At 55.2% G+C, this 25,912-nt stretch overlaps 9 protein-coding genes across 9 annotated transcripts; 7 read left to right on the forward strand and 2 right to left on the reverse strand.

Annotated features, from left to right (window-relative positions):
• Positions 1-570: 570 nt before the first annotated feature.
• Positions 571-3,681, forward strand: UMAG_11213 (exosome nuclease subunit RRP6; the record flags this gene model as incomplete). Its single annotated transcript, XM_011394191.1, has 1 exon — positions 571-3,681. The coding sequence occupies one exon, from the start codon at positions 571-573 to the stop codon at positions 3,679-3,681; it is 3,111 nt and encodes a 1,036-aa protein (XP_011392493.1).
• Positions 3,682-3,914: 233 nt separating this feature from the next.
• UMAG_06133 (uncharacterized protein) lies at positions 3,915-5,627 on the reverse strand (the record flags this gene model as incomplete). The annotated part of the gene is made up of 1 exon (XM_011394174.1): positions 3,915-5,627. One exon carries the CDS (start codon positions 5,625-5,627, stop codon positions 3,915-3,917), a length of 1,713 nt encoding a protein of 570 aa, XP_011392476.1.
• A 1,105-nt stretch (positions 5,628-6,732) lies between these two features.
• On the forward strand, positions 6,733-7,617 carry UMAG_06134 (mitochondrial 37S ribosomal protein uS11m; the record flags this gene model as incomplete). Its single annotated transcript, XM_011394175.1, has 1 exon — positions 6,733-7,617. One exon carries the CDS (start codon positions 6,733-6,735, stop codon positions 7,615-7,617), a length of 885 nt encoding a protein of 294 aa, XP_011392477.1.
• A 491-nt stretch (positions 7,618-8,108) lies between these two features.
• Positions 8,109-9,101, forward strand: UMAG_06135 (uncharacterized protein; the record flags this gene model as incomplete). The annotated part of the gene is made up of 1 exon (XM_011394176.1): positions 8,109-9,101. The coding sequence occupies one exon, from the start codon at positions 8,109-8,111 to the stop codon at positions 9,099-9,101; it is 993 nt and encodes a 330-aa protein (XP_011392478.1).
• Positions 9,102-9,145: 44 nt separating this feature from the next.
• Positions 9,146-11,470, reverse strand: UMAG_11214 (Golgi transport complex subunit COG6; the record flags this gene model as incomplete). Its single annotated transcript, XM_011394192.1, has 1 exon — positions 9,146-11,470. The coding sequence occupies one exon, from the start codon at positions 11,468-11,470 to the stop codon at positions 9,146-9,148; it is 2,325 nt and encodes a 774-aa protein (XP_011392494.1).
• Positions 11,471-15,205: 3,735 nt separating this feature from the next.
• UMAG_06138 (putative di- and tripeptide permease) lies at positions 15,206-17,122 on the forward strand (the record flags this gene model as incomplete). Its single annotated transcript, XM_011394177.1, has 1 exon — positions 15,206-17,122. One exon carries the CDS (start codon positions 15,206-15,208, stop codon positions 17,120-17,122), a length of 1,917 nt encoding a protein of 638 aa, XP_011392479.1.
• A 949-nt stretch (positions 17,123-18,071) lies between these two features.
• On the forward strand, positions 18,072-20,822 carry UMAG_06139 (uncharacterized protein; the record flags this gene model as incomplete). The annotated part of the gene is made up of 1 exon (XM_011394178.1): positions 18,072-20,822. The coding sequence occupies one exon, from the start codon at positions 18,072-18,074 to the stop codon at positions 20,820-20,822; it is 2,751 nt and encodes a 916-aa protein (XP_011392480.1).
• A 438-nt stretch (positions 20,823-21,260) lies between these two features.
• Positions 21,261-22,229, forward strand: UMAG_06140 (uncharacterized protein; the record flags this gene model as incomplete). Its single annotated transcript, XM_011394179.1, has 2 exons — positions 21,261-21,951; positions 22,030-22,229. 2 exons carry the CDS (start codon positions 21,261-21,263, stop codon positions 22,227-22,229), a joined length of 891 nt encoding a protein of 296 aa, XP_011392481.1.
• A 988-nt stretch (positions 22,230-23,217) lies between these two features.
• UMAG_06141 (uncharacterized protein) lies at positions 23,218-25,824 on the forward strand (the record flags this gene model as incomplete). The annotated part of the gene is made up of 1 exon (XM_011394180.1): positions 23,218-25,824. One exon carries the CDS (start codon positions 23,218-23,220, stop codon positions 25,822-25,824), a length of 2,607 nt encoding a protein of 868 aa, XP_011392482.1.
• Between the last annotated feature and the right edge of the window lie 88 nt (positions 25,825-25,912).

A 25,912-nucleotide genomic window follows, 5' to 3' on the forward strand; every position in this document is an offset into this window, starting at 1 on the left:
AACAACCATTTGGCATACGCGTTCCGCGTAAATGGATGGATTTGTGTTCACGTGATTCACGCTTGCGCTCGTTTCAACGGGAAGAAGGTGTTAGACCATGCTATGTTTCTGCCATGAATCGTCGATTGTCAGCCTGAATCGGGGACTGGGAATCGGCGCCTCCACTTGTGACTGCGAAAAAGTAACGGCAAAGGAAAATTGTTCACGATTCACAGATATTCACGATTCGTGATTCGTGATTCAGCCAAAGCAAAGTCACCAAGTCACAGTCAGTGAGTCGTGAGTCGGAGTTGAGCCTTCAGTCACGAGTCTCATCCGTGAGTCGTGAGTTTTGTGACTTGCGAGAACCAAAAAGCACGAATCGTGAATTTTGAATTTTTCTTGCTTGGTGATTGTGAATCACGAATGAATCGAGGTTACTATTCGTGAGTCCTTCTCAGACTGTACTCCTCCTTCCTCTCTTTCTCCTCTCCTCTCCTCGATCGACATTACTCGATTCACTCTGCGCTGCTCACCACTCTACCGTAGCAGCAAAGCGTCAGTATCATACCATTTGTCTCCGTTTCAAACATGGTGGCCACCTCAAAGAGGTCTGCAGCCTCTACTCAATCTTGCACCACTGCGCCTCGTCTTGCTTCGTCTTGCTCTTCAGCTTCCGTCGCTTCAACACCAGAACCAGCAGCATCTACGCTACCTGATCCAAAGACCCACCTTTCATCCTACCTTGAAAAGCTGCAGTCGGCCCTGCAACCACTCACGCGCAATGCAGCCGCTATCCCCAACCACGGTGACCTTGCCTTTCATCGAAGTATGGATCGCAAGCTCGCCAAAAAGCTCGACAGCGAGTCAGATCGAGTGCTCCACTCTATCTCACAGCTTGTAGGCTGGATCGCCTCAGATCCACGTGCCCCCACGATCCCTCTCGCAAATCGAGCCGCTTCCAGCTCCAACTCGAGCTCCCATTCGACTAACAGCCGCAACCCCAGTGTCGACGTCAACTTGCACCTTGCAGATGTTACCACCAACCAAAGCTTTGCGTCCAACCTCGGAGAGCTCGTGGATCATCTTCTGGAAAGTGCCGACACATGTCTCGACGAGTACACGGGCAAGCTTGCGCCACGCAAACTTGGATCAGCAGCAGAAGAGAATGCAGCCAGTGGCAACGCAGCTGGAGAAATCGGTACATCTAGTCGATTGCAAGCCATGACAGCCGTACAGAATGGCAAAGCGTTACCCAAGACCGGGAATCTTCCATCTTGGGTCTTGAATGCGCCCATCTCGCCACCGCAGAGACATTTCACCAGGAAACCGGATAACTCAGCAGATTCCATCTGGCTGCCCCACTTGAAGTATGGAAAGCCCAACGCAAAAGTTGCTCTTGGACACGTGCACCCGCCTCGCTTCAACGCGGATGGTACACCTATCCCGCGCGGTCCAAGAAGAGGCATGTACTGCGCCGAAGGTGATCCGCTCGATAATCCTTACCATCACGAGATCATGCACGCAGACCCGCCATCACATGCTCTCTCCAAACCCGACCCAGTCGCAAAAGACAATCCACCTCCCGCTCTCAATGAGAAAGACCCTTGGCTGTCAACAGACGCATGTCCCTTCCAATGGGTCTCGACCAAACAGCAGATCGAACAGCTTCGCGATCATCTCGATGAGCCACGCGTCAACGAGATTGCCATCGATCTCGAACACCACTCGTACCGCACCTATCAGGGAATTGTTTGCTTGATGCAGCTATCCACCCGTTGGGGTGACTGGATCATTGACACTCTGTCCGACGACGTACGTCAGCATGCCGAGCTTCTCAACTCGTCCTTCACCAACCCGGACAAGGTGAAAGTGCTCCACGGTGCCAACCACGACGTTCTCTGGCTGCAACGCGATCTCGGACTGTACCTTGTCAACCTGTTCGATACGTACCACGCCACCAACGTACTCATGTTCCCCAGTCACGGTCTCAACTATCTCATGGCGAGGTACTGCAACTTTGACGCGGACAAACGATACCAGCTGGCAGATTGGAGGATTCGTCCTCTCCCCAAAGAGATGCTCTACTATGCACGCAGCGATACGCACACGTTGCTGTTCATCTACGACAATCTGCGTCACGAGCTCATGGAAGCTGGAGGAATCGATGCGATCCGACAAGTTTTCATCCGGAGCAAACAGGTCGCCACGGCAACGTATGCTAAGGAACAGTGGGATACCGACGGTGAGACCAGAGAAGGCTGGCGTACCGTATGGCGCAAGTGGGGTGGTGAGGCTGCGTTGGGTACCGAGCACAGAAAAGAGGTGAGTCAGATGAAGAAGGAGGAGCGTCTGGTGAGGGCATTGCATAGATGGAGAGATACCGTGGCCAGGGAGGAGGATGAATCGCCCAGGTACATCTTGGGTGCCAACAACCTGATGATGCTCGCTGCGCGCGCACCTACCACAAAACAAGGTGTGCTGGCATGTATCCCACCCAACGCTACCGGCTTGAAAAAGAGGATTGATGAGCTTGCCAGCTTGATCATGGCTGAGGTTGCGGATTGGCAGAAGGATCAGCAAGCACGCCGCGACGAGAGCAAGCAGAGGTTGTCCGCTGCTTTGCTCAATAGCGACAACAAGCATGGCGAGCTCGACCAAGAGATGGACGCGGGAGAGGCTATTCGGCGAGATGCCGTTGTTAAGCCAGTTACCAACCAGCAAGATACGACCAAGACGAGCAACGTTGGAACTCTGCCGAGCATCTCGGCATGGAGCCGTGTCACAGGTGCCGATGAACAGGTCGACGTCTCGGTCTGGTCGGATGCTACCACCACTGGGGGATCTGCATCGGACCGGCGTGCTGTAGCGAGTCGCTTTGGTGGCGCCGTCAGATCGTTGGCATCCAACCTGTTTGGTCGATCTAACGCGTCTGCCACTCGCGCTGCTGCCGCGGTCTCGCACTCGAACCTAAGCTCGAGCTCTTCGAAACTGTTTGGCACGTCTGCGCCGTTGATCCGAGATCGAGATACGTGTTCAACGGCGCAAGTTGACTCGGTCAAGGCAGGTTTCATTGGTCAAGTCGAGGTGTTTCTTGGCAATCCGGTTTCGTCTGTGCCTGAGCGCGGCGATATCATGATGCAACCCGACAGCGTGGCGTTTGTACCGTCGGGCGATCGCGCGACATGCACTGCACGCGTCAACGCTTTCTGCTCAACAGAAGCATCACAGCGCGCACCGACGCCTGCCGAAGCAGCAGACGACGACGATGACGACGGATCATCGGAAAAAGATGACTACATCATTGTCTCGACCACGGCCAACTCGAAGAAAAGCAAGAACAAGCCGAATTCGAGCGCTTGCAAGCCAGAATCCACTGCACCGTCCAAGAAAGAGCTCAAGAAGAAACGCAAGGCCGAAGAAGCAGCAGGTGCATTAGCGACCGACTCGACCACGTCTGCACACACCAAGAAGAGGAAGGGCAAGTTCCAAGGCGAGTTTGATTTCTCTAGCACTCGCGACGCTTTGCAAGCGGCGGCGAGCGAGACCAAGCAGCATGGTGCATCGCCAAGCAACAAGCAAAGTGGCTCGAGCAGCAAACGCGATGGTAGCAAACCGCGGACCAAGGATCATGATGCGGCTGTGTTTAGACAACCCAGGGACAGGGCTCGACGCAAGACGGGGATGGGCAGCACTATGTAAGGCGTACATGGCGGTGTCACGAATTGAATAGTCTGGCTGGGTTTTCAGCATGTGTCCAGATGCGAGGCTGGTGTGCGACGTAATGATTGTTCGTATCACGCATCAGAAGGCTACAAATGAGGATCGAGGTGAGATGCACAGCATATCACGTACGGACTCGAGAAAGAAATCAAAGCGTGAAGCGATCAATGTGTGATATACAAGATAGAAGGCGTAATTGAGAACTGGATGGATCACGGGGCGGGGCAGTCGGGGATGATCAGGCCGGGCTTCAAGTTTTTGTTAGCGTCAAAGAGACCCCAGTGCGCCTCGACGCCGCCGTACAAGGCGTCCTTCCAGGGTTCGTCGAAAGCCTCAAAGATGAAGCTCGGTTGGAGGCCGGAGGTGGTGACGTTGGTGTTGGACTGGCAGACAAACGACTGCAGGAACGTGTTGAGCTCACTAACGCCGGCGGTGGCGGCCTGGTACGTGGCGAGACGCGTCTCGTTGGCTGCTGTCGGCCACCCTGCTTCGGCGACATACAAGGTGGGTCGGTTGGGCGCAAGCAGTGCACTGCTTGGCTCGTTGTGGTTCGTATAGTCGTACACCCACCCGGCAGCTTGATCAACAGGCAGACCACCAAACCAAGGATGCACGTTCGCCATGATGTAGTCGGCGCCTGTGGCCAGACGGGTGGTCACCATACTACCGGCATCCGCCGTTCCGATCGGGATGTATTTTGTCAGTCCCGGCACAGAGTTGACGGTGGTATTGACGGTAGCGATGTGCGACAGAAGAGTGGCTTCACTGCCACCATTGAGCAGATATTCATTGCCGACAGTGATGCCAGCAACATGGTCGGTGCCGTACTTTTTGAGCGCATCCACCACGTTGTCAATCTGCCTCTGCACGGTGAGCGCGTTATCGTCGATCCAGACCGCCAAGAACACGCTCATGTCGACCTTGGTCTGCTTGATGGCTTCGAGCACGAGCTGCGACGTCGAGCAGTCGCTTCCATACAGCCGAATGCGCGTCGTGAGCTGCGATAGCAGCTGGATGTCTTCGGTCACGTTGGCCTGTGTCGCGCCACAGCTCGGGTACTGTGCGTGAAAAGGCGTGTAGCAGATTCCGTACATGGATCGATGCAGTCGTGCATCTTTGGTAAAGATCGAAGCGTCGGATTTGTCCGAGCTCACCACGCCCGCGGTTGCGCTTCCACCGTTGGCACTGCTACCACCATTGGCCGAATACGAGGCGTCATCCACGATGGTTGAATTCGTGTTGTGACGCGTTGCAAAGAAGATGATGATGGCAAACACCATCGCTGCCGCCAACGAGGCTCCGACGATCAGCCACTTTTTCTGCCGAGCTGACGGCGCGAATCGAGCCCATCTGGACGCGCTACGAGGCTCCGCGAGGTTGTACGCTGAATCCGTGGCGGCGAAAACTGCCGACTTGCGATTAATGTAACGTTCTCGCGCCTGCGCCAAGGACAAGCGTGCACCATCGTGTTCCGCGTCGTAGAGCGCCCATGCGTCGGATGAGTCTCTGTGCGAGTAATACGTCGAGGCCGAATCGAGATCGTCGTACGCAGACGTTTTGTGGTAGAGTGAATCGTGGCTGTTGAAAGAGGGCAAGTACGTGCCGGCAAGCATCGAGTCCGGAGCAGACACCACCGAGCGAACAAAAGCTGATTGCGACAGCAAGCGCGACGGTGCCGAATGTAGTTCTTGCATCTCAGCCGCCGAGTCTGCGTGCTGGTGGTCCGCCGAGCATGACGGGTAGGGTGAGAGCGAGTGTGCAGTAGAGAGGTGGTGCGGAGCAGGTAGGCCAGTCTCATCGTAGTAGTCGAGCGTGTCCACGTCTAGATTGCCTTGAAGCGAAGTGTCATGCTGCGAAGACGACGCCGCCGAGGCTGATTGCCTGGCTTCACGATAAGGTGATGAGGTGGTGTAGCGCGTAGCCATCGTTGCAGCAAGTGCACTCTGCTAGATACTCGAAAGAAGAAGCGACGATGATGGAGATGATCGAGTAAGAACACGAGCGCTCAGTGTTGGATCTAAAGAGGTCGAGATGCGGACTTGATGTAAATCAAACGCCTAGTGGGTTCGCTCATAACCAGACAAGACCCACCAAGCAACGTTAGTCACGAGTGAGATTCGTGATTGGCAATAGCATCTAGCCTCTGTGCATCATTCACGATTGAGCGAGGGGGACCAAGTTTCAACCTGCCGCGACCCCTAAATCGTGACTGTGGCCTGCTGCACGACCGGAAAATAGACGCCGTTAGGAGAGGATGATGGGGGGCTGTAGATGCTCTTCTAACTTTTTTCCCTTTTTTCAGCGCCTTGGCCGTTAATCACGAATGCTGCTATCTTTCTCCTCTTCCTACTCAGTAAAGCTTGCTATCTTTCCAAAAGCATAGACGCTAGCTTGTTGCACTCCGACACTGCTGTGGTCTCGAGTAACGAGAGAGAGAGAGAGCGCTTCATGGACAGGCACAAGACAGCAGACACGAGGCACGAGGCACGAGGCACGAGACAGGGGCATTGTTTGACAGCGCCCAAAGTTGGCACACTTTCCTCTTTTGGAAGCCAACTTAGGGTTGTGAGCGCTGCCACACTCGTGGATGACTCTGCGACTCGTGACTGTAACTGCCGTGTTAGGTATAGCTAGCAGCCCCTGAGTTGCGCCGTTGAATTCACAAATCATGAATTCGTGATTCCGTGTTCATTTACGATTCACGATTTGAATCACCAACATACTGTATAATATACGAGCGTCGAGTTTCAACGTTTCACATTTCGTGTTCTTCTGTTGTTAACTTACGGATGTTTATCCTACACGCCATTTCGCGTATGCATCACGTGGAGGGTCGCAATTACACGTTAGGTAAGCATGACTGGGATGGAGTAGGAAGAATTCCAACCGTGATTCGTGAGTCTGTGAGTTGGCTGGATCAGCTTGGGCCGCTTTGCTGCCGTCAAATTTGAAAATTCACGGTTGTACCTCGTCGGATGATGTATCCCTCTTCGCTCTTGCTATCGTCATCTACTCATATCGCTCTACACAATGCTTCGAGGATTGACAAGACAAGTGCAACGGGCGTCGGCGCTGCGTAGCGTCGCACACGAAGCAGCATCGTTTCGACAGCAACAGAGGCTCGTACAACCCTCCGGCTCGGTAGTGCGTACGTTGGCAACATCAACACGCGCCTTGAACAGCGCAAAGGACACATCAGCATCCACACAGCGAACCGAGTCGCAAGCTCCGCAAGCTTCGGAAGAGCCTACCTCTGAGCCTGCCCCGGCCGGCAGCAGCCATGTTTCTGACGCTCTTCATCCGGAGCTTTCTTCGCAATCCGATGCCGAGGCTTCCATTTCTACCACGAGTGCTGGTAGACCTGCTGCATCAACCAATCTGGACGACATTCTAGGCTCTGTCTCTGCTGTTTCGTCGCTTCCTGGCTCGGAACCAACCGGCTCGACCGAGTCGTCGACATCGTCTTTCCGGGAACGATCGTCACCTATCGTTCGTGGCTCCGGAGCTTCTCGCTACTCGCCCACGCTCTTCTCGTCTACGTCGGCACAACCTCACCGTCTGTTCATCAACTCTTCGCGCAACAACACTATCCTCACGCTCACCTCGCCGTCGGGCGACCCGCTGGCGTCCGCCTCGGGTGGGAGTGTGGGCTTCAAGAAATCGGCACGCTCGGGTTACGAAGCGGGCTATCGCGCCGCGTTCGCCATGTTTGGCAAAATCAACGAGTTCAAAGACGCTTGGAGGATGCAACACGTCGAAGTACTGTGGAACGGGTTTGGCCAAGGAAGGGAGGCTGTCTTCCGAGCTTTGTTGGCAGGAGAAGGTCAAGCAACCAAGGAACTCATCAGCAAGATGACCGATAAGACACCGATAAAGATCGGTGGTGTGAGACCCAAGAAGCGTAGGATGTTGTAGAAAGCCCAGCAGATCTATCCTCGACTTTGTCAAGCTCGGGTTGAGCGAGAAACGTATGGCTTTCATACACGATTACCGCTCAAACGTGCATGTCGCGGCCCACTCTACACCTTTGTACTTTTACCCCGCTTCACTGCACCTCGAAATCAGCATCTCGTTATCGCATGCTGAGCTTGCAAGTGTGTGCTGTCGCCTCGTGTCTCTCGTCAGAAGACGCTCGCTGGATCACAATCGCCAGATTCAAATCGAGCCAGTCGAGTGCGACTCTGTTCAGATTCCCACCTTCGCACCCAGCACCGATCGGGCAGCTACGTGCTACCACCCCGATTCTCAAAAAACACAAACACACACGCACAAGCCACAATAATCACGAAGTGTGAATCGGCGAATCACGTTGCTCCACCGCTCCTGCTCGTGCTCCTTGTTCCTCGCTCTCGGCTTGATCGACACTTTGCAGCGCTTTGCGATCGACGACTTTGTGCCACACAGCCATGTCGGGTCTGTATCCGATCGCGCTGGGTACAGCCACGTATCTCGGCTACTCGGGCTACCGCAAAGGGTCTCTATCGCTGGATGGAGCAATCAGCGCATCTGTGGTCGGGTACGCCTCGATGGCGAGCCCGTTCGTTGGATACGGATTGACGCTGATCACGTTCTACCTTGCTGGATCGAAAGCGACCAAGTTCAAAGCGCAGATCAAGGAGCAGCTTGAAAGTCATGCTAGCGATGCGCGCCGTGCGCCGGATCAGCGAGCTAGCAGGGATACGTCGTCAGGGAATCGATCGGCTGTGCAGGTGTTGTGTAACAGCGCAACTGCGGTGGTTGCGTGTGTTGCATTCCGAGTGCTGAACCGTGCAAACGACAAGGTAGATCCACTGTCGACGGCAAGCCTGACAGCGCTCGAGGTGGGGGTGCACACGTGCAACGTGACCAACTTGGCATTGACACTGATCGTAGCTGGACACTATGCCGCATGTATGGGCGATACGCTAGCGTCGGAGCTCGGGATCCTCTCGAAACACCCACCCCGGCTGGTCACCAACCCGCTCCGAAAAGTACCCAAGGGAACCAACGGCGCAATCTCCCCCCTCGGCCTAGCCGTCTCTGCGCTCGGTGGAACCCTGATCGGCTTGGTCACCTCAGCCTCACTCCTGATCCACCAACACTGGCATCGCTCGCGCTCGCTTTACGCTTTCAACGTACACGCCAAACTCATCGCCTTGCTCACAGCTGCAGGACTCACAGGCTCGCTCATCGACAGCCTCCTCGGTGCCACCCTCCAACAAACGCTGTACAATCGAGCCACCAACAAAGTGCTCGTCGGTCGTGTCACCAACCTACTCGATCCCAAAAAACAAGACCACCCCAACGCTCAATGCGACGTCGTCACAGGCTGGAATCTGCTCGATAACAATGCCGTCAACTTGGTCGCTTCCGCCACCACTGCGTTGGCAACTGCTTGGATCGGATGCAGCTTCTTCTAGCTTTGACCACCCCAAGCATCGTCCGTAAATGGCATGTTCTACAATTACAGTCCCAACAAGATCGCCACTGCTTCAGGACGCCGTTTGATCATCTGTTTTGTGCTCTCGTATCCATTCTGCGGCGATTCGATCGCCTCGACCAACCGAGCATACGATTCGGTGAGACGCTGCAGTGCCGTGATGTGCACCGTTTGTCGCGCTGTTGGACTTGCCAGAGCCTCTAATCCTTTAGGCGAAAGCAGATCGTCTTGCGTCAAACACTGGTCGAAGCGTGTCAGTGCTCGATTCATTTCGGCCTGTGTTGCTCCCGTTACGCTCGACAAGGCAACGCTGCCATCATTCTGTCCAGCCATGGCTGTGAGTACCGACGACAGTCCGGCTCGATCGAGCAACTGTTGTGAATGCAAATTAGTCACCTCGGCCAGTGTTGTTTCAAACGTAGATCGCATCTGGCCAGCTTTCCACTGCGCAAACGAATACGTATCGAGTGTCGACGTTAACGCCTCGAGACAGTTGCATGTGAACAGCAGAGACTCCCATCTGGCTGTTGCTTCGGTTCGCGATCGAGGCCGTTTAGCAATGTGAAGCGCTGCCAAGCGTCGGACCATGCTCACCAGCGGGTCAACGAGTTTGATGAGCACAAAGTCAAAGTTGGAAAGCGATGCCGCGGTGGATTCTTCTGTCGGCATGGTTCCTGGTGCTTCTGTCTCGGCCTGCGATGGACTCCAAGGTGCATCTTCGGCAAGAGATCGGGAGAACTCGCCAGTGAGTTCTTTCAACGTTCCAATCGTGGCCACAAGCGGTGGCGGGAGGCTGAGATCAGGTTCGGGTAGACCGTCATACCGGTCGATACCTCTACTCTGCCGTTCGACCGTTTCGGCGAAAGCGCTGACTGCGAGATCTGAGAGCTCGCCCAGCGTCCGACTCAAAGTAGCACGCGAACCGATCGTCTTTTGCATGGTAGAGCGGTAGAAGTGCACCAGATGCGCAAGCCGGTACGACGAGACACTGCCTTCCTGCGAACAAAGCGTTTGCTGGATACGAAGTCGCAGTGGGCGACAGCAGCCGTCAAGGTTGGAATTCAACACTTCGCGCACCAGTGCCTCTCCAGGACCTAGCTGCAACGATTCTGGATCAGCTCCGGTGAGATCCAACGAGCCTTCTAAGCCACGCCGTTTTTGACCGATGCGTCGACCGCCTTCTCCTTCCTTTTCGTTGAAGAGCGAGGTGAGGAATTCGCGCTCGGATGCAACCGTCTGATGAATCCAGGCGAGCATGTCGCCGACGTATCGTATCGGATCGTGTGCGTGCAACTCGATGGGACCGGGAAGGTAAGTGGGCGGACCTGCACCCATGGTGAGCGCAGCCATGAAAGCGTTGGCGAGGATGGAGCTACGCGTTTGGACAAGCGTGCTAAGTGCCGAGCGAAGCAGATCGTGGCGCGCGTGCTTGAGCCGATGTGTCGCTTCTCTCAGACTGGGCGAGACTTCCAATCCTTCTTTGACGGGTTGTCTGAACTCGAACGAGCACCACTTGTACAACTTCTGGTAGGCGTGATCCAGATCTTGAGCTGTTGATGACATAATGTCCATACCGGCGCGCGTGCCTCCACCTACACTAGCAGCCGCTGACATTGAGCTGGCGGAATTGGCGCCCGACGGGATGGACTCGGAGCCTTGCAAGAGCACCTGACACTCGCTACGAATCCGCTCGAGCTTGTCCATGGCGTGGAAAAGATGGTTGCTGACGCGAACCTCTCTCGAGTCAATGGATGCACGTTCCTGCTCGGATAGGGTGAAACGCGAGAGAAAGAGCTTGGCAACTTGAAGCTGGGTGAGTGCGGCAGCTCTTTGGCTTTCAAGACCTTCTGCATGCTCGACGAGGTAACGGCTGGAATCATGTGCTGCAGTGAGCTTGTGCTGGACAGCATCGCACGAGGAATGCATTGCGGCTACATCGTTTGAGAGCCGAACCAGACCGTGGTCGACGGTCCGAAGCACAGAGATGATGTCTTCAGTGGCAGTGAGCATGCGTTGTCGGACATCACTGTCGAGATCGCGCCTGGCTCGCGCAGTATCAACGAGTCGGAGAGGCGCCGTGGTTGACGCAGCTGACGTGTTTGCGCCTGAGCTGCCAGAGAAGATTTGATGATCGGTAAGAGTGGATTGAGTGGATGCGGCAGGGTACATGTGCGCGAGCGTGTCGAGTGCTTTGCAGATGTTGTTGGAATCGCGTGGAGCATGTAGTAAGACGGAGCGGACCCGGGCTGCAAGCGGTCGTGTGGAAGCTTGTGTTGACGAAGGGCCAGAACCGTCTAGCCTGGATGGCCCAGGTTGAGACGAGCCACGACTCGGCTGTACTGCCGCCATGATGCGGTAGATGCCGTACGTAGCTGATGGTAGGTGCGGACGAACAAGCAGCAAGCCGAGATGACCAAGCAACGGTCTGAGTTGTCAGGGTAGCTTTGCGTGGTGTGATTCACATTCGTGATTGCGGCCTGTGCTTGCCGATGGATGGCTGAATCGGGAGACTTGCCAAATTGCGATTCGCGATCAGATGGAAACGTGCAACGTGGGGCATGGAAATTCTTAGGATGTGTTACAGCGGCATTCGAACACTGGAAAAGAAAATTCCGGCGTGCAAACATGTCAACATTCACGATTCGTGATTCACAACGCGATTCACGATTCACGATTCGTGATTGTGTGGTTGTTGGCGGTCATGGTAGATCCCGTTTCGAGTTGGTGAATGTTGATTGGTTCTGACGAGCTGGTTCAGGGTCTATGGGGGAGAGTTTGATCACGCCATCGCATGGTGAATGTGATGCATGGATGCTGGGCCAATGGTGAAGCGTTCTGAACGGGTAAGGCGAGATGAGAACGTTTAGGGAGGTCCAAACTAGGATTGAATGCAGAAGCGTACCTAGGTCAAGTAGAGCTGTAACGAATCAGACGTGGTAGATTGAAGCAGGTGGCAAGAAAAGAGCCGGATGATCTGCGAGATTGCGGCGACAAAACGTTAGATGAGCAGCAGCCAACCACAACGTCGATCGTGTTCCTGAATGGCAGAGGCTAGAGGCCTCGAACAGATTCCAGATGAAACAGCAACCGAGCAACCGCGCAACCGCGTTGACATCTCGATGCGAGTCCGGATACCAGGCCGGATTACTAATCTCACAAGCACGACGAAGCATGGTGTGTGAGAAATCAACGTCGACGCGTTTAGCATGCTTGCTGACTCTGCTGTTCGAAGTGAATCTCACTTGCACAAGGCTCAGGAACGAGCGAGCGTCTTGGCTTGCACGCCATCCCATGTCTCATACATCACAGTACATCAGCGAAGAGTCAGAAATGACACAGTCGCCAGTAAAGGCAATCGTAAATGGTGCCACAGCCGAATTTAACCCTAAGCAGTCCGTGCGACGGCGGCGGCGGCGGCGGTGGCTGCTGCTGCTGCTGCTGCTGCTGTCAAATTATTTATTAATAGTAAAGTACCACTGACTGTTGACTTTCAGTTGTGTGTTGGAAACTGCGAGTTCGGAAGGGTTTCCAAAATTCGGCGGATTGACCGATGCAAAGAATGCAATGCATACACATGCAAGAAATTCGAAATCGCACGCGAAAAACGGTGAATCCAAAATTATCCAATCCAATCCGCTGGGCGACTTTTCTGCCACAAATCGAAGCGCTAGTTCGTAAGTGCTGCAAGGTGTCATTGAAAAGCCGACCTGACCTTGTGCCAGCAAGCCATGTATGTACAACTACAGTAAGCACTGCCTCTACCGGTGAGTACCGTGACATCTTTCCCAGGTGGTACCCTAACGATTATCTCGACCTGTCTGAAAGTGAGTGGTTCAGACGATGGATCGGAGACGAAGTGGCTGGGTCGAAACCATTGTAAGGTAGGCCGACACTGAACGTGATTCATGAATCGGCGGTCAAAGAGAAAAACAGAAACAGAAGCCTGTTCGAGCCATCGGTGCGGAGCGGGGCATAAATAATTTCAGTTGCATATCCGTTCGGAACACAGTGGTGCGAACCACAGGCTTGCGCTGATTCTTGATTGTGTGATCTACTTCACCGCTGGTTTGCCGTTCCAATGTGCGTAAGTGTGAGCAGAATCAACTCAAGGCCAACCCCAAATTTAACTTAGGCGAGGTCAATTGCATGCACACCGCAATTTCTTGGCGCGCTAGGCTTCTTTTGTTCCGCTTGCCAGGCATTCCACGCTGTGGTTGCACTGTAGCTGTCCCAGCTCGGCGCCTCTCGCGGTCGTTGGCTCTGATTCCAAACGCGGACGTCAATCACGAATGAAGCGTTGGGTGATTCATGAATTTTTTGGTTGCCTCCTATTCGTGTTTGGAGTTGCGGCCTCCTCGCACAACCCAATCTCCGTTCACAGTGCGTCGAGACACGAGGTCACGTCGGCCATACTGGCCGTACAGACGCCAAGTGCAAGTGGCAGAGTAGTTACGGAGCAGATTGGCAGACGGGCCGGTCAACTGGTCAAGCAGGACAAGCGCATTGGTGCATGCCATCCGAGCGTTACAGACCATGAGGAAGAGCAGCGACTTTGATACGACCTTGAAAGCGACAAGCCTTTCGGACCAACCGACATCCCCGAAGGCTATCATCACCGTAGGCGCCACTCATTCGACGTACGGTCACGTTGAGGTTGGGTGGCGATAACGGATAGCATCGCTTAGTTACGTCCACGGTGTGCTAGATGCTCAGATAAGGATGTGGGGGTAAAACCAAGTCAAGCAGCGCCAGGAACAACGCATCAACGCAAACCCGAGGCGAGTTATCCAAGACGGGCGAACCAAGACAGGCTGGATAAGATGCGAAGTGCAAAGATGCAAATATACTCACGCAGACGGTGAAGTTCCGCTTGAACTATTTCGTCGGCGACACCGGACAAGCGCCTTCCGACTTCGCTTCGTGTGGTCAGGCCCACAAGCCACGTTGGTTGTTCGCACACTCTCTTGCTTCGCCTGGCGTGATTGTCGACTTGGGAAAGGGGCATGTTCAAAACGCTTCGTAGCTGCACCGGCGGCGTCGCTAAGCCCTAAGTTAGACGTGCTAGCGTGACGAGTGCGTTGGCCTGCACACCGTCGGAAACAGGGCCGTAGCAATTGCATATGTCTTCAAGTCCAGGCACAGGAGCCCACAGACGATGCAGTGTCCCACAGTTCCTGTGACCACTCACCTGTCACCACCAAAGCACGAAAGCAAATTCCAATATCACACGATCAAATTCACTAACACCCTTTTTTTTTGTTTTTTTTTTTTTGTTTTTTTGAAAACCACCAACAATCACGAATCATGAATGTAACCGAATGCCGCCAAGCGAGAGACAGGCGGAGTGCATCTGTCAGCTGCAGCCACAAATGTCCAAGATGGAAAGGTGCGCGCACTTTGGCCGTCCGCCTCTTTCATTGATTGGGGATAGACGATTCGTGATCAACCGGTATGAACGAGGTCTCACGAATGACGCTTTTCTATCTGTTACCGTCGCTGCATGTTACAGTGCTCAAGTTGCTGAGTAGTTGCTTATCGGCGCATCCCGAACACGCTTGTTGTAGCTTGCTGCCAATCACATTCAAGATTGCCAGGCGAACCTGCTGACCACGGCTCTGATGTCTTTTCGAGCCAGATTCCGTGCCACTCTTATCGAGCAAGAGCGCGATTCTGAAGCATTCGTCATTCCGAGCTAGTCCGCTCTCGTGACTCGTGGGTGACCAGCGTGATGCCTCGCACTGTCAGCCATCCAAGCTTGAAATCAATCCGCTTCTCCGGATCAAGTGGGTTCCACTCGGAACCAAACAAAGCTGCGACCTTTTCAGTGTTTTCCACGTTCATGATTCGTCCCGAGTCGTACTGCGAATCATTCGTGATTGTATTGCATTCGTGATTGCAAATCGCCAATCACGAAGCCCCTTTTTCTTTCTTGCTTCTCTCTCCGCCTCGGGTTAGATTTATAGAAGCCCACTGGTCTCATCCTTCCTGCTTCCTGTCCACCCACCTCGATCCTCTCCTGTCCCGGATACCGTACCGTCCCATCCCTCCCCTTCCCTTCCCCTATCCTCGCGTTGACTGGTCATCATGCCCCTCGACATCCAGGACAACGCTATCGCTGGCCACGCAGAGGCTCAGCGCGACTTGTACGTCGCCGACATCAAGGCTCACGGTGGCAATGATCAAGACCATCCTGTTGCCCACCTCGAGACTGGCGTTCGCGTCAAGCCCGACGTCTCGGACGATGACTTTATTGCTCCCTCTGATGAGGATCTCGCCACCTTGCGACGTGTACCCGAGAAGCTCCCTTGGACCACCTACGCCATCGCTTTCTGCGAGCTGGCAGAGCGTTTCTCCTACTACGGCTGTGTCCAGGTCTTCCAGAACTTTATCCAGCAGCCTCGTCCCTCCAATAGCCGTGCCGGTGCCGGTGGTTCCAGCAACCAGTCTGGTGCTCTCGGCGAGGGTCAGCAGGCTGCTACTGGTCTCACCACCTTCAACACCTTCTGGGTCTACTGCATGCCCATTCTCGGTGCCTACCTCGCAGATACCCGCTGGGGCCGTTTCAAAACCATCTGCATCGCCGTTTTCATCGCCATGGTCGGCCACGTTCTTCTCATTGTCTCTTCGCTTCCCACCGTGCTCGACAACCAAGGTGGCGCCATGGCTTGCTTTGTCCTCGCCATCATCATCATGGGTGTCGGAACCGGCTGGTTCAAGTCGACCATCAGTCCTCTGATCGCAGAGCAGGTCAACGGTTCCAAGCAATCCGTTCAGACGCTCAAGACCGGTGAACGTGTCATTGTCGACCCTGTCTTGACCATCAGCCGCATCTTCATGTACTTTTACCTTTTTATCAACATTGGTGCGCTCGGCGGTCAACTCGGTATGTCGTTTTCCGAAAAGTACGTTGGCTTTTGGCTCGCCTACACCTTGCCCACCGTTGTCTTTGCTCTCTGCATCCCCGTGCTCGCCTTTGGTAGCAAATACTACGTCAAGACGCCTCCTTCCGGCTCGGTGCTCGCCGAGTGCATGCGCCTCTGGTCGTATGCCGCCAAGGGTCGTTGGACGCTCAACCCCATTCAGCTTGCCAAGAACATGCGTGCCGACGACTTTTGGGAGAACGTCAAGCCTTCCAAGCATTCTCCCGAGACCAAGCCCCGTTGGATGACCTTTGACGATGCCTGGGTCGACGAGGTGCGACGTGGTTTCAAGGCTTGCACCGTCTTCCTCTGGTTCCCGCTCTACTGGCTCACCTACAACCAGATCACCAACAACCTCGTCTCGCAGGCTGCCACCATGGAGGTGCACGGTCTTCCCAACGAGGTTGTCTCGAATCTGGACCCCTTCGCGCTCATCATCCTCATTCCCTTGTTTGACCTTTTCCTCTACCCCGCTCTCCGCAAGGCCGGTTTCAACTTTACGCCTCTCAAGAAGATCGCCCTCGGTTTCTTGACTGGTGCCCTCGCCATGGTGTGGGCCGCCGTCGTTCAGCACTACATTTACAAGAGGTCGCAATGCGGCAAGAACGCCTCGACCTGCTACGACATTAACGGTGATGGCTTTGCCGACCCTGGTGCCGATGGATCCGAGGAAAACGCCGTCTACATTCCTGCGCCTCTCAACGTGTGGATCCAATCGGGCTCCTACATTCTCATCGCCATTTCCGAGATTCTGGCGTCGATTACCGGTCTCGAGTACGCCTTTTCCAAGGCTCCCAAGTCGATGCGTTCGCTCGTCATGTCCATGTTTCTCTTCACCTCGGCTATCGCTGCCGCCCTGCAGCAAGCCTTCATCTCGCTCTCCGAGGACCCCAACCTGGTCTGGAGCTACACGGTGTTTGGCTGCCTCGCCTTTGTCGGCTTCATCGGCTTCTCGATTTCGTTCAGGAAGCTCGACTCACAGGAAGACGCGCTGAACCAGCTCGATGCCGGAACGGTCAACGCCACCGACAGCGCTATTACTTCGGAGCCTGGACAATCGGAGAAGGCGCTTGCCCCCTAACCGCGCGAAATCAAGTCACTTGTGTCTCTTTCTTTCTTGCGGTGATCCCTTTGTATTCGTGATTCTGTGTATTTTATGCATGCTGCTCTCGTCTCTTTGCTTTTCCTTGTCACATTGGGCTTGCTGCAACCAAAAACAAAATTGGATATACCTTTTTTTTTCTCTCTCTCTGCGCTCTCTTGAGCATGTGTTCGGTGAGGCACAAGTTTACGTGTTGAATCAAGAAGACAGCATCCATCGATGACCAGATGGCGTTGGTGGTGCGCGGTGCACCGTTGCTTTCGACTGGGCAAACAAGAGTTGGGCTGATTTGGACGATAGGTGCACGTGGCAAGTTTGCTAAGAGCGCCGGAAAGGAATGAGGATTAGTAGAGGTATCTGCAACAGGAGAGGGACGGCAAGAGCTGGTCGTGCACGCTGTCGAGCACCAAGCACCAAGTCTGAGTGACGAGATGGAATAGTTTTAGCTGTTACACCGGCAGTGCATGAGCGGTGTACCAGTTTTTAGAACGAGCTTTCTGCTTTCAGCTTCCAGCTTCCAGCTTGGTGCGTGATTTGTGATTTTTCGATGGAAAGGAAACACGAAAACTCAAAGACAGCGCCGACACTCACGACAGACGACTCACAAACTGCGACCCTTCCAGTCGTGAGTTGAGCATGCATGACTTCAACTGTAAGTGATTCGCCTATTGCAACGCAGTCACGAGTGTGCTTTCTTCCACTTTGCCCATTCACAATTTGCGTGACCGACGACGCACGGTGCCACAAACAGGAAAGTGTCGCGCTTCATGAGGTGGTGCGTGGTACACAAACCCGCAAAGTAACACTGATACGGTTGACACCCACCTTGATCACCCCCATCTCTCTCGACTCGACTCTCTCGATCCGTTGTTGCTCTCCATCGTTCTCATCTGGGCTGGTCCCAGCTTGAACATCGCCCCGCAAGAGCATGCAATCGTCGGCGTACAAGCCCAGCACGCCCGACTCGCGCACTCGCGCAAAGGTGCGTATCGAGGCTCTCAATTCGCCCTTGCGTCGGTCGAGCTCTTTGGGCCACACGCCAACATCGTCGATGCTCGGCTTTCCTATTCCGACTGACCTCCTGTTGGGTCTGCTACTCAACAAAACGCTGCTAGCATCAGCAGCTCTACTCGTATGCACCTGGCTCTCGTCCTCGCACAACGAGTCAATACACTCGCGAGTTTCTTCTTCTATAGACGAACCAGGCTCTGCGGCTTCGCGCGAACCCAACACAAGCAGCACCAGCTCCTGGGCAATCGCCACCTTTGTGTTTCTGATCGCAGCTGCAGTACAGGCGATTTGGTTCAAGGCATGGCAGTGGTTACCGGCAGTCAAACGTGTCGATAGGCGCAGGCTCTGCACGTTAGCCGCTATCAACTTTGCTCAGCTTCTCGTTTGGCTCATGGCTCTGCGCAAGCTCGATGCGGTCAACGTGATCATCTTTACCCAGTACTGCGAGATCTGGGCGGTGGACCTTGCAAAGAGCCTCAGTGGTCGCAGTTATGGCGGATACGCAACCCTTTTCGCTCTAGCCGTCTCGTTCCTCTCCTCCATCTCAAATGCTGCCGCACCAGCCACGGGCGCCATCAACTATTCGAGCCATATGCTGGAAATGTATGCCGACGTTGATCTGCCAGATAGTCTCAGAAGGAATAGACCCGCTGGACTCGCATCACCTTCGCAACTCCGAGCCACCTCTGCTGCGGTAGACGCATCGACGGCCAACTTGAGCGTCTTTGGCACGCTCATCGGTCACGCTTACCTTGTCATGTTTGCGCTTCTCACCATCGAAAGAGAGAGCGCACTGCTGAGTGCGAGCAGAGATACAGGCGGTCGAAGGAGGGCTGGCATTGTAGCCACCATTGTCGCTTCGGCGTTCACGCTGCCCGTATCGCTGCTGTTACGCCTGCTGGGATTCTCGACCTTTCCGGCGCTTTCATCGCTGGTACCCTCGGCTTCTAACAGCGGCGGCTCGGCAGGCTTTAGCCATTTGCCAGCGTACCTGGCCATCAGCTTTGGCTTCTTGATTCTCGACCCGCTCGTCAGCACTTCGATCGAGTCGCATGCTTCCACCAAGGACCGCGTGGCACATGGATGGCCAATTGCTGTGCTCGCCGCCTTTGGCATAGGTTTTGTCGGATTTGGCTACAAGCCAAGATGGTCGCAGCTCGCTGTTGCGCTGCTGGTAGGACAAGCGTTACGTAGCATCCTCAAAAATTCGCCGGATCACATCTCGTCTCGGTTTACCACATCCTCAACTAGCAAGGCCGATAACGCGCATGGCAGTGCGGTGGCTACAAGATCTTCCGATGTGTCGGCCGTACAGGAGCTTGTTGAATCGTTTCGATCGGGCGTGGCTGCGTGCAAAGGTACGGTCAAGATCATCATGGCCAATCCAGACTCGCGCAAAATCTTTCAATTCCTGCTGCTCAACCTTGCGTTTATGGGTGTGCAGCTGCTTTGGGGAGTTTGGACCAACAGTCTGGGCTTGATTAGCGATGCGATCCACATGTTTTTCGACTGTGCCGCCATCGGCATGGGTCTGTTTGCCAGCGTCATGGCCACCTGGCCCACCGACTCCACCTTCACCTACGGCTATGCCCGCGTGGAGACGCTCAGTGGATTTGCTAACGGCATCTTTTTGATTCTCATCTCCATCTTTATCGTGTTCGAAGCGGTGCAGCGCATCATCGAGCCGCCAGTGATGAACAACAACACGCAACTTCTGATCGTCAGCAGCATGGGTCTTGGCGTCAACCTGTTTGGAATGTGGGCGACCGGCGGTCATCATCATCACGGACATGGCCATGGACACGGCCATGGTCACGATCACGGTCACGGGCACGGGCACGGGCACGACCATGGGCATGGACATGGACATTCGCACAACATGATGGGGGTGTACCTGCACGTCATGGCGGATACGCTTGGCTCTGTAGGCGTCATTATCAGCACACTGCTCATTGGGCAGTTTGGGTGGACAGGGTTCGATCCGATCGCATCGCTGTTTATTGCATTCATGATCGTGGGCTCGGTGATTCCGCTCGTGCTCGAATCGGGAAGGATCTTATGTCTCGAAGTGGGCGAACATCGCGAGACAGAGATGATAGAGGCTCTGGATGAGCTTCGCACCCTTCACGGCGTGGTTTCGTACCACTCGCCCAGGTTTTGGCCAAAGGATGCCGAGACTCTGGTTGGCCTAATTCGCGTGCAGGTCGTGTGGCCTATCGCTGCAGTGGGAGAGGCGACTGCGCATCCGCATGACCACAGTCATCATCACAACCACGACCACAGCCACACCCACAATCACGACCATGACCATGGCTGTGATCGTGGCCATGGTCACGGGCACAGTCAGCGCTCCGATCACGCCAGTGAGCCAAGCAACGCATCAGCGACTCGCTCAGCATTGACGCCAGAAGCAATCGCAAAGAACGTCGAGAGCCTGCTTAAATCGCGCATTCACGGTCTAGAGAGCGTCGCAGTGCAGCTGGAAAAGGTGGGTCCCGACGCGGCTTCGCCCAACAGCGTGTTTGCAAGCACTCCCCTGTCGTCGTCGCCGTCTTACAGCAGCGCATATGACGCAAGCCCCACGACTGCACGCAGCAACACCGCATCCGCCACACTGTCTCCCATAACTGCACATCGTCCTTCGCACCACCATCACCACCATCACTAGTCATGCTGGACTGTGTATGATCATTCCAATTACTAAGTTCATTTCACTCACAACTCGTGCCTACTGTATTGGGTGCCTTGGCGAAAATCTCAATCACGAATAGAATCGTGAATAAATTTGTGACTCACGACTTGACGGTTCAGGGTTCACGGGTTTTGGATGAGAAATGTTAGATCGGTCAGCTTAGACTTGATTCCCGTCTACGTCATTGTGCAATCATGAATCGTGAAATGAGAATCACGTGAATGCTGGTCGCGAGTGCCACGTATGTGAAAACAAGTGGAGTGACGAGTCTCGTTCGTGATTGCTGTGTAGCAGCCCACAACGATCGTCTTGCGATTGTTTATGATTGGACGAGCTAGACGCCTGGAGAAACGTGTCTACACCTCGACAGATAGCGAGCACCAATCGACAAGTACCAAGCGAGACGTAGCGGTGATGTCGAACCAATACTCGTACGCAGCAGGAGGAGGTGGAGGGGGAGGGGGAGGGGGAGGTGGCGGCTATGGAGCACCGCCTGCTGGCCAGCACGGTGGTTATGGACAGCAGCAGTATGGAGGAGGAGGAGGATACGGTGCACCGCCTCAGCAGCAAGGCGCGTATGGCGGTGGATATGGTGGTGCGCCTCCTGCGGGTCAGCAGCAAGGCGGATATGGTGCGCCTGCTGGCGGCCATCAACAGGGCGGCTATGCAGGTGGTGGTCAGCAGTCGTCGTACGGTGGGGCTGCTCAAGGATACGGTCGTCCTCAGGTGTTCAATGCGTCGACCGGACCTCCTCCAGGAGCGGACCCGCAGCTGTGGCAGTGGTTCATTGCAGTCGACCGAGATCACAGTGGCCAGATCAACGCGCAGGAGCTCAGCCAAGCACTGGTCAACGGAGACTGGACGCCGTTTGACCTGGACACGGTCAAGATGCTAATGAGCGTATTCGACGTCGACCGGAGCGGACAGATCAGCTTCAACGAATTCGCAGGCCTCTGGAAGTACATCCAAGATTGGCAGGGCGTCTTCCGTCACTTTGACCAGGATCGATCCGGATCCATCGACCAGAACGAACTGTCGAACGCTCTGCAATCGTTTGGCTACCGGCTTTCGCCCAAACTGCTGCACATTGTGACGCAAAAGTACAGTGAGTGCTGCCGCCGACGCTGGATCGTGCCACATCGAGACTTGCACGACTGACAAATTTGCTAACTCGTCCTCTCAGTCCTTTCTACTGCAGGTGGTATGGCTTCCTCAGGCGCACCTAGAGGCGGTGCACCAGGTATCACGTTTGACCGCTTCGTACGTGCATGTGTCGTCATCAAGACCCTCACCGAGTCGTTCCAACGCCAAGACACGAACCGGTCCGGTTGGGTGCAGATCAACTACGACACATTTATGGAAATGTGCCTTTCGGCGCCCTAAGATCCTCCACACGGTGTTGCATAGCACCGCTTGTTGCCCGCGCTTGTTGTATTGTTGTATTCGTATTGCTCCGTGATCTCTTGAAGCTTGTCTTGCGACGATTCAATTGGATTGACAGTCGTCAGTGTAGCCTTTCTTGACCACCATTTGTGATTCACGATTTTCACGCCGTTTTTCTCGTGTGTCTGCGAATATACTTGTGATTGGGGCAGCACCCGTTGGCGTTTCACTCGGCACGGGTCGCAATGCATCACGGTCACGCTGACAGTCAAGCGGGTCTGAAACTTGTTGGCCGCTTCGAGAATCGCATCCGTGCCCATCACAGATGACGAAGGAGCAGCGGTGGAACGCGTTCAGCCAGGTAACCTGTAGCAAGTCAAAAGTTCACAGTCGAGTTGTTCTTGTAGCTGTTGTGCGTCGATTTTCCGCTCCAAGTATTAATCGTGAATTTGCCAATCACGAATATTCACATAACTTATTCACGAAGTGACGGTTGATTTGACGCTCAACACTCACGAGTTGACGGTTATATCCGTCTTGAGTGACGAGTGTGCCTTCACTCTGTTGCAACACTCACGACTGCTTGTTGCTCAGCTTGCTCGGCTTGCTCATCCTCGAGACGCTCAGCTGGATTACTTGGCTTGGTCCGTCTTGTCTCATTGCACATCGTCGACACCATCCATCGCTTACGTAGTGGATGCGCCTGCCGAACCAGCTCGGGGTCCAGCGTTGCATCGTCACAAAGCGCAAGCATCCACGCCTCACGCCTCGCGCCTTTGGCTCGACGACCTTTTATCGGGTTCACGCTATTCTCGCGCAAAGTCAGCCCGACCAGCGCCTCTTAGCGCTTCTCGAGTAGCTTGCAGCGTCTTGATGGCTTGTTGGTAGCTTGAGCGTCGCCAGCGTGCTTTCGCTCTCGTCGGCAGAGCTTAAAGTGCGAATTGCGGCCTACATCTGCTCTCTCTTTCCTCTGTTCTCGGCGCACAGCATGGCCACCAGCCTATTGGCATCGCTCTTTGTAGCGTCCTCTTCGTCGAGCTCTGCTACTGACCCACCACCCCATAGTATCTCTGCCGGCGTGTCGCAAGACGAGACTCAGCTGCACAACCCCGCCGCTTTCGACCACCATGCTGCCATGCGCGACGCAGTTGTCTCGGACAAATCATCGACATCCGCACCGACAACACATGTGACGAGCACCAAAGACGTTCTATCTTGCCCTCCCAGCTCGTCGCCTCCCCTTGCGCCATCCGCTCTGCAGTCCTCCTCGATCGCACCCGTCCGCTCGCCGTCGACACACATGCCCTCGTCCTCGTCTAGCTCTGAAAATCCTCAGCCTTGCGCTTCGTCGCCAGCCACGCCTGCACTGGAACCTACGTCGATCGCCAGCCGTCCAGACTCGAGCTCGACACCGACAGTGCAACGCGCTTCGCGCCGACGAACCATGCCCGCGCGCCTTTCGCAAGTTTCCTCGCTCCTTGCCGGATCTAAGCTCGAAGAAGAGCTCATGCTTCTCGAAACGCCTTGTTCGCCCTCCATCTCTTCGTCTCATCACAACACAGCTCAGTCAGAAAGCAGGCACGATGCACCTGCACCGTCGCAACCTTCGCAAGCTTCGCACTCTTTGTCTCATCGCTTCTTCACCGCTTCCTCCATTGTTGTGCTTAGCTCGGATGCGAGCTTGCTCGCTCGCGCCGTGTACCCGACTATGCCGCCGTCGGCATCGCATTCGCATGTCAAGATCGAGTCTGAGCACGATCAAGTCGACGCTTCTGTACCGGCATCACCGAGCTCCGCGAACACGGCTGGCTTCCGCAGACCTTCAGCGCCATCGTCGTCCTCGTCTCTCGTATCAACGCTGGCAATCAAGCGACAACAGCTCATTGAAACGCCCGACTTCAAGCCGCGAGACGACACGCTCTACATGCCCAAGACGCGCGGCTTACGCTCCGAGACAATCGAAGACACCTCAGACGCTGCCTACGAGCGGCGCCATCGCAAGCCCGAGGCGGCCGAGAAGCGGCAGAGAAAGGCCGAGGTAGATCGGCTGTCCAGGGACCGACTTAAGCTGCTATCACGCATCGAGCAGCTCAAAAGTGTGGAAGCAAGACTGCTACAGCCGATCGTTGTCGCTCGTGACCAGGTGCGAGCCGAAGTCAAAGCTCCAACCGACGTGTCGCCGACAAAATCATTGAGCCAGCGCACAGAGGATGTGCGCCAGGAGCTGCTCGAAGATGCCTACGACACGTTGAAACGGTACGACCTACTGCTGTCCACCACGAGCGATGCCAAGCTCGCCTCGGCGCCTGCGCCGTCGACGTTGGCAACTAGGCCCGAATCGGCTATCGCACAGCACGATGCTTCGCGCAGCCAGTCGCCGAGGCTCAAGATCCGCATCAAGCCACGACGCGCCAGTCCACAGCCCAAGCCGACAGTGGCGTCAGACGAGAGCGATCCGTCGAGGAGGGTCAGCAGTCGGCAACCGAAACAGCGCATCGAGAGTCTGCCCACCCCGCTCACCGCAGCGGCTGTCGAGGCGGTCGAGGACGGAAGACGCAAACGACGTAGGCTATCAGCGACAAACTCGGCGTCGACCGTTGCACACGAGCATGTGCCGACCAGGGGATCACGTCGACGCGCCAGTCCCGAGGTGCGCGCCACGTTGAAGCGCAAGTCGACGCTCAACGAGCAGCCAGCGCAAGCCCCGTCGTCGAGGCGGCCACAGCGTGCTGCAGCTGCGGCTGCTGCAGTAGCTTCGGCGCTTCAACGGCAGTACGCAGAGCGGTCGTTCTCCGACCTCGACTACGAAGACGAGGAGGACGAGGAGGACGAGGAGGACGACGAAGATCAAGAGGTCGAGTCTGCTCTCAATGCCAGACTTGATGCATCAGCAAAGAGTCCAAGTCACACGGCTGGTTCAGCTGTGAAAACACGCGATCACCGATCGCACTCGGCGTCGTCGACAAGCTCAACATCGTCCGTCTCGTCGATGGCGTCTTCGCTCGGATACATGTATCCGACACACGCCGACACGGGCTCGCTCAAAGTATCGCAGTCGTTGGCCGAGATGCAGGCGTCGGATGCCGAGGCGTCGTCGGACTCCACGCTATCCGCCACAGACTTGTCACCCTCTGCGAACAAGAGGCTCAAACTCGTGCTTTCTCGATCGGCGGCCTTGACAGGCCGAGGCGCAGAAGAGGCAAAGTCGGTGCTCCAAGAAGCGCTATCTAGCGATACAGAACAGTCAATCGAAAAGCGTCGCGCATTGACCGAGAGCGAAGCGGAAAGCATCCTGGCAGCGTTTCTAGGTACCACAATGTTGGCCAAAAAGCACGCGGCGTCAGCGCACGGCGCCAACGACGAGCACGATGCGTCATCGAGCACAACCGACATGGCTGTGTCGAGCGCTGGGTCGAGCGCTCCACCTCTGCATCCCAGCGTACAGCCTACAGCGTCCAAACGCCGCTCCACTCGGCGCGACACAACGCAATCGTTCGGCGAAAAACTGCCCGACCTGCTCACCAAACCGGCGCACTTTGATTTCTCCATCATGCGCTACTTGAGGTCCATCGACAAACCCACACACCATCACTGACTGGTCCATTCACGAATCAATGACGTCTGATGCAAATCCGGGTGATTAAGAATCCATGTGTGGACAGTGCACACGCCAGAGCATGAAG

This window comes from Mycosarcoma maydis, chromosome 21 (genome assembly GCF_000328475.2).
Source record: "Mycosarcoma maydis chromosome 21, whole genome shotgun sequence".
In the NCBI taxonomy this organism is placed as follows: domain Eukaryota; kingdom Fungi; phylum Basidiomycota; class Ustilaginomycetes; order Ustilaginales; genus Mycosarcoma; species Mycosarcoma maydis.